This window comes from Mastomys coucha, unplaced genomic scaffold (assembly GCF_008632895.1).
Source record: "Mastomys coucha isolate ucsf_1 unplaced genomic scaffold, UCSF_Mcou_1 pScaffold22, whole genome shotgun sequence".
Taxonomy (NCBI): Eukaryota; Metazoa; Chordata; class Mammalia; order Rodentia; family Muridae; genus Mastomys; species Mastomys coucha.
In genome coordinates this window covers 129035220-129042114 of record NW_022196905.1, presented here as the reverse complement: position 1 = coordinate 129042114, position 6895 = coordinate 129035220, and the positions used below count along the sequence as shown (strand labels likewise).

At 48.1% G+C, this 6895-nt stretch overlaps 1 protein-coding gene and 1 long non-coding RNA gene across 2 annotated transcripts in view; one reads left to right on the top strand and one right to left on the bottom strand.

Annotated features, from left to right (window-relative positions):
* Nucleotides 1-4245, bottom strand: part of Tbl2 (transducin beta like 2) — a 13881-nt gene extending 9636 nt beyond the window's left edge. Inside the window, exons 1-2 of the mRNA XM_031338194.1 lie at nt 3508-4245; nt 841-962 (exon numbers count right to left, since the gene is read on the bottom strand). Of these exons, the coding sequence (XP_031194054.1) occupies nt 841-962; nt 3508-3634 (249 nt within the window). The 5' untranslated portion in view covers nt 3635-4245. The remainder of the gene's footprint in view (nt 1-840; nt 963-3507) is intronic.
* The window catches only part of LOC116068531, a 3195-nt gene continuing 295 nt past the window's right edge, over nt 3996-6895 (top strand). The window contains exons 1-2 of the long non-coding RNA XR_004109614.1: nt 3996-4632; nt 5248-5303. This is a non-coding gene — a long non-coding RNA (uncharacterized LOC116068531). The remainder of the gene's footprint in view (nt 4633-5247; nt 5304-6895) is intronic.

Sequence of the window (6895 nt, the reverse complement as noted above, 5' to 3'; positions counted from 1 at the left end):
GGTTCATAGCCATCTGTAATGAGATCTGATGCTCTCTTCTGGTGTGTCTGAAGACAGCTACAGTGTACTTATATAATAAATAAATAAATCTAAAAATATAAAATAAAATAAAAAAAAAAGAAATCTGCCAATCAAGAACTTAATATAGTGGTATTTAAGTGGGGGTTTCTACCCCACCTTTGATCATTTAGTTACCAAATAAAAGAGACAGAACCTTTATATTTACAATTAATACTAATTGCACTAGAGCTGGGTAGATATCAGCTCTCCATACTATTTTGTCTACTTCCCTGTCAGTAACTCTATGACACGACTTGCCACCTTCCACCTGGGCTCTTATTTCAACTGAGCAGCCCTCAGGGCCATGTTCTCATGATTCATCTACCCCATGACACTTTCTCCTCTCCTCAGCTCTCCTCCTCATGGTCTCTGCCTCTGACCCTCAGGCCCCAGGAACCTCTCTTCTGTTAGCTACAGGCTCTAGGCAGCTTTATTCAACCAACAGTTTTAACTTAAGGAGCAAGCTGACAGAGCATCATTTGGCAACCAGATCTTGGAGCCAGTATTTAGGATTATAATACACAACAACAGACCAAAGCTCAAGAACTGAAGGAATAATGCACAAAGCCCTGGATTCAATCCTCAGTACAAGGGGAAGGAAAAAAAAACCAAAACCAACCAAAAGGAGTATGCCTACTCTGTTGTGGAGAGTTAGGTGTATGTAATTTGCATAGATTACTAAAGCCCAAGGTCTAGGCGGGAGCAGTATTCGTGTACATACTGCAGGTGTTCAGTACCCAGGAGTACCAAGTACCTTCAGTACCCAGGAGTACCAAGTACCTTCAGAGTTGCGGCCAGAAGAGGGTGCGTGAAGTTGTGCTGCTGAGGCTTCTCTTTACGAACCCGCTGATTCTGTTTCTGCTTCTTGGATCCTGACTTCTTGGGTTCATTTTCTTTCTGACCTAGAAGGAAGGGTCATGTCATTTATCCATGCACTCACTCGGAAGCATCTCTTGAGTACCTAGGATTGCTCAGGCTCTGGGTGGAGCACAACAACACGACCCACATATGGCCTTTGTCCTTGAGAAAGTGACACGTGCAAAAATAGGCCTGGGAGGTGGGAGAAGATGCGGGGGGGGGGGGGGGGGGAAGGGGTGTAGATAGTTCATAGGTAAAGTACTTGCTTTCTAAATATGAGATGCTACCCACATCCCAGATAAAAATGCCAGGTGTTGTGACATACAATGTAATCTCAGCACTGAGGAGGTGGAGTCAGGAAAGTCTCTGGGACTCTCTGCCCAGCCAGCCTGACCTAACTCATGAGCTCCCAAGCAACCTGTGTTCCTAATCATGCATAAGGTTGTTCACTGATCTCCACCTGCACAAGATGTACATCCACCCATACATGTGCATCATGTGCATTTAAAGAGGGAGGGGCTAGGGATACAGCTTAATGGTAGAGGGCTTGCCTGGTACGCACAAAGCCCAAGTTCAATCTCCAGCTGCACTGAAAAGCAAACAAAAATAGGTCTGCAGAGATGGCTCAGTGGTTAAAGTTTGGCTCCCAGCACTCAAATCAACTCACAACCAACTGTAACTCTAGTTCTGGAGAATATGGCCTGTGGCCCCCAAGAACACCTCCATAAAAATGGAAAACTCTATAGGCAGACATATACACAATTTTAAAAAAAGGCTTAGAAATCAGACTTGACTTTGGATTCGGTCTTTATCACTGCATACTCTTCTATTTCTAAAGCCATTCTGAAGATTGAAACTACAGCTCCTTGCATGCTAAGGGTACACTTCTCCATCCCCAGCCCTCAGGACTGATCTCACAGAGGCCACTTGCTCAGTCTGTATAGCATCTCTCTGAGCCGACACAGCTGCATAGGTTCATGGCTTAGCCAGTTTATTGTGGATTCTAGTCAGGCACCCTGAAGTAGGGAAATGATATGCACAAGGGAATAACTTATTATTGAACTTGCTACATACAATCTGCCTCTAACCTGCCCACGTTGAACTTCAGAGTCAAACCAGATGATGGTCTTTTATCCTTTCAGCACTGGGATAAAACCCAGTGCCTTCTTGGGTATCACAGGCAAGAGCTCCACCCCTGAGCTCTGCTCCTGGCCCTTCACTGGGGGTGGGGGGGCCAGGAAGGTATTTTAAGACTGAGTTACAACTGGAGCTCTTTACTAAGGAAATCCTAGGCAGGTGGTCTACGGCTACACCAAGTCCACAGCAGCTTCCAAATGTTTTGGAATTCCTATCTTCTTGAGTTTTGCCATTGGCAGAACTGTCTTTCTTGGCCTCCCAGGCAAAATCCTACACTGGCATCCCTGAACAACCCACATCACAGACTGGGGGCATAGATCCATGGAACAGAACTTGCTTGAGAGTCTGGGTTCCAGCACCCACACAAGGCTAGCTATGGGGAGCGCACACCCGCATATTCCAATACTCCTGAGACTGAGGCAGGAATATCCAGAGTTCAAGGCCAGTTTGGAATACATAATGAAACCATGTCTCAAAACTCACAATGAGTTCCCTACCCTCATTGAAGAGTTCCCGGAATCCCCAACTTCTTTTTTTTTCCCCCAAGACAGGGTTTCTCTGTGTAGCCCTGGCTGTCCTGGAACTCATTCTGTAGACCAGGCTGTCCTCAAAATCAGAAATCCGCCTGCCTCTGCCTCCCAAGTGCTGGGATTAAAGGCATGCACCACCACCGCTCGGCAGGAATCCCCACCTTCAATCCCCTCCAAAAAAAAATGGGGGGGGGGGGCTGGCGAGATGGCTCAGCGGTTAAGAGCACTGACTGCTCTTCTGAAGGTCCTGAGTTCAAATCCCAGCAACCACATGGTGGCTCACAACCACCAGTAATGAGATCTGATGCCCTCTTCTGGTGTGCCTGAAGACAGCTACAGTGTACTTACATGTAATAAATCTTTAAAAAAAAAAAAAGCAGCAATACCATTCATACCTTCGTTCCTTTTATAGAATTAACTCCTCTGTGAAATTTAATACACTGTACATTTCGCTTACATTTTCAAATGCTTACTATTCAGATCTACAGTGTAGACGACACTTTCACAAGCTTCTTAGTTCCTGAACATATTAAAGAGCCCTCGAAGCTTAGCCGCAGGTAAGAGGAGTTCAGAAAACGTTCCTGCCCGTCAGTTGGCTGGAGAGAATTTTCAGATGACTCCCATTTGCTAAGAACACAGACACATAGCAAACTTGGGATCTGACTGAGTTTTCGTTGCAGTCTCGGGACAAAGGTGGTGGTGGGAGGTGTCCCAGGAAAAGTCACCGACCACATAGCAGCGGCAGCTCCCAGGTTCCAAAGAATCCTGTCCCTGGGGTGCACCTGCAACCCGAAACCTACTCGGGAAAGTTCATCTCCCAACCAGGGAAACTGAGGTCCGTGACTCTCAACGCTCCTCGCACCACGCGAGGGCTGGGAGCACAGTCCCCGGAGTCACCGCCACCCGGGGCCGGTATACTTACAGACGGGCTGGCTGGGCTTCTCCTCGGCCCGCAGCCAGCCCCGCGCCACAGCCGCCGTGGCCACCAGGGCCAGCAGACCCACCAGGAGGGACAGCCCCATCAGCTCCGGCATCTGCGGCAGCTCCATGATTGCGGGACAGCTGCCACCTCAGCCTACGACGCCGGCGTCCTCACGTCTCGGCGCACGAGGGGGCAGGGGAGGACCGTTGGCGCGCCTCGAGGGGCGGGACTGGGCTCTTCTGTGAGTGGCCTAGTCCTAAGCGCGCCTCAGAAGGCGGGACCTAACCGTTACCACGTCCTATGGGAAGGGACCTGGCGGTTGGAGCGCTCTGCCGGGCGGAGGTTGGCCGCTTGAGCTCCTCGAGGGCGGGGCCTGGCCGTTAGCATTATCCGGGGGGGCGGGGCCTGGCAGTTGGAGCTCCCTCTATTGGGCGGAGCCTGGGACGTGCGCGCCTCGAGGGGTGGGCCTGGCGGTTAGTGTTCTCGTGGGGGCGGGGCCTGTTCGTTGGCGCGCTTGGAGGGGCTGGGCCCAATGACACGTACTGTGGGAGAGGAGCTTGGCCTTTGAGGCGTCTTTAGGAGCCAATCTTGATTGTCTTCGTCTTTTGGGGAGGAAGAGTTGGTAGTTTGAGTGTTAGGAGGAGCGAGACCTGGCCGTTGACACGACCCGAGGGGCGGGACTTAGCTGCTCAGGCCGGAGGCGGAACCTCGCTTCTTTGAGTGCTTCACGTGCTCTGAGGGGCGGGGCTTAGCGTTTGACCTGAAGAGGCAAGGCCTGCCTATTGGACTGTTCTTTGAGGGGCGGGGCCCAACTGTGAACTGCTCTGATTGAAGCTGTTTGAAACGTGTAGCGCTCTCAGTCGGTCAAGCTCTCACCTCACCTTGATCGTTTATTAACAGTTTTATTGCAGCATCGCCACGCTGGGTCCTTCCAAGGGCCAGGGCAGAGGTTCTTATTCCCACTTGACCCGTGCTTTCGCTGCTGGGGAAGAGAAATGCCCCCTCCGTTAGTATGGAACAGCCCCGCAAAACCTTGAACTGCGAGGGTGTCTTGGAGAGGCTAGTTATCATCGGAGGGCCCCGGAGCAAAATCCATGAATGGGGTATTTTGAACAAAGACTGAAGGTAGAAAGCAAACCAGGGAGATCACTTGGTTATCCTGTACAAGACGCACGTCTTTAATCCCAGCACTTGGGAGGCAAAGGCAGGTGAATTTCTGAGTTTGAGGCCAGCCTAGTCTACAGAGTGAGTTCCAGGACACCCAGGGCTATACAAGAAAAACCCTGTCTCGAAAAACCAGAAAAAAAAGAACTTGGGTTCGATCCCCAATGCTGCAAAGAGAAACAACAAAACCAAAACTTACAATGTGTTATAGCTAGGGATGTAACTCCATTGGAAGAGTATGTGCCTAGCTTGCAGAAAGCTGAGTTTAGCAGCCCATAAACCCGGTGTAGTAGTATTTGCCTGTAATCCCACACTTGGGAGTTGGAGGTAGGAAGATCAGAAATTCAAGGTTTTCTTAGACTACATTTCGAGTTTCAGGGCAATCTTGAGTTATGTGAGACACACAACAACAACTTCAAAATAAGCTGGAAGTTGTTGCAAAAATCCTCCAGGGAGGTGGTAAGTACCTAGATTTGGGGGTGGCCTGAAGATCAAAAGGGATGTTGAAAAAGATATATTAATATACTAATATACTAATTATTTTTATATATACTAATTATTTTTTGGCCATGCTAGAGATCAAATCTAAGCAGCTGCTCTGCAATGGAGGCTACTATCTAGTCCCTGAAAAGGTTGGTTGTGCGTGTGTATATGTGTTTTACACCAACTGTGGTGACATATTCCTTCTGTCTTAAAAAATTGTTTTTTGCATATATATGTATGTGGGTATATGTCATACATGAGTGTGAGTTTCCATGTGTTCAGTTGTGTGTGTATGTGTGTGTACACATGCACGAGTGCATTTGTGTGAAGGCCAGATGTTGATGTCTCTTGGTTTTCAAGATTGTTCTCCACCTTATATGCAGAGTATTGGGGCAGGGTATCTTGCTAAATCTGTTTCGTATAATTTCAGCTGACTAACGTGTTTCTGTCTTTCCCCCATGCTGGGATTCCGAGCAGGCTGACATGACATACCCACCCGGGGTTTAGGATGGTTTCTGATACCCAAACTCCTACCTACATACAAAGTAAATGCTTTGCCCACTAACACATCTCTTCAGCTCAAAGAGAAAATTCTTGTTTCTTTCCTAAAACAGAGTCTCAGTATTGTAGCCCAGGCTGGCCATAAACTCGTGGCAACCCTCCTTCCTCACTCTTCTGAGAACTTAGGGTTATAGGAATTTTTTTGGTTTGATTTGGTTTGGTTTTTTTTTTTTTAATTTTAATTTTGGGGTGCTGAGACAGAGTCACTGTGTAACCCTGGCAGGCCTGGAACTTACTGTGTAGGCCAGGATGGACTTGAAGTAATCCTTCTCCAAAGGTCTGTGAATACAGGCGTGTACCACTAAGCACATCATCTTAGAACTAGTTTATTTAGAAATAGAGATTTATGAGACATTGAAAGGGAAATAAACCCTCCCAGGCATAGAGGCATTGTCTGTGATCCCAAGGTTCGGGAGGTAGAGGCCAGAGGATCCTGGGTTCAGAGCCGACCACAGTAGCTCAGCAGATTAAAAAACACCTGCCACCAAGAGCAACCAGGGCTCATAACTACTGAGTCAACTCTCCAGCCCCCCCATAAACATAATTTTTAAAAGGTGGCCATTAGGGGCTGGAGACATAGCTCAGTGGTTAAGAGCACTGACTGCTTTTCCAGAAGTCCTGAGTTCAAATCCCAGCAACCATATGGTGGCTCATAACCATCTGTAATGGGACCTGATGCCCTCTTCTGGTGTGTCTGAAGACAGTGACAATGTGATTATACATAATAAATAAATCTTAAAAAAAAACATATCTTGAAAGATAACATTTGGATTAGACATGCTTCACTAGACAGGAATGTTCCTAAAACTGGTATGCCCTGTGGGCTGCCTGGTCCTCACATCCACGGCAAGCCTATAAGCTCCAGGATGGGCCAGCCTGCATGAACCCCATCACACTCGAACTGCCTGGCCTCACAGTTCCAGCCCTGTTGGACCCTCTAAGAACATCAGCAATGACAGAAGCAGACAGACATAGACAGACAGATACATTGGCTGTCTCTGGTGAGGAACTACGTCCAGTCAGAGCAGAGAGGACCCACTTCCTTCCCTTTTGCCCTTTTCTGGGACCTGGCATTGATTCAGTTCTGGGCAGTAGGGTGGAAAGCACTGGCCTCTCTGCCATTTGCAGATGAAGCTGTCTGGGTTTTTGTCTGTTGTGCTAGTTACTTTTTTTTTTTTTT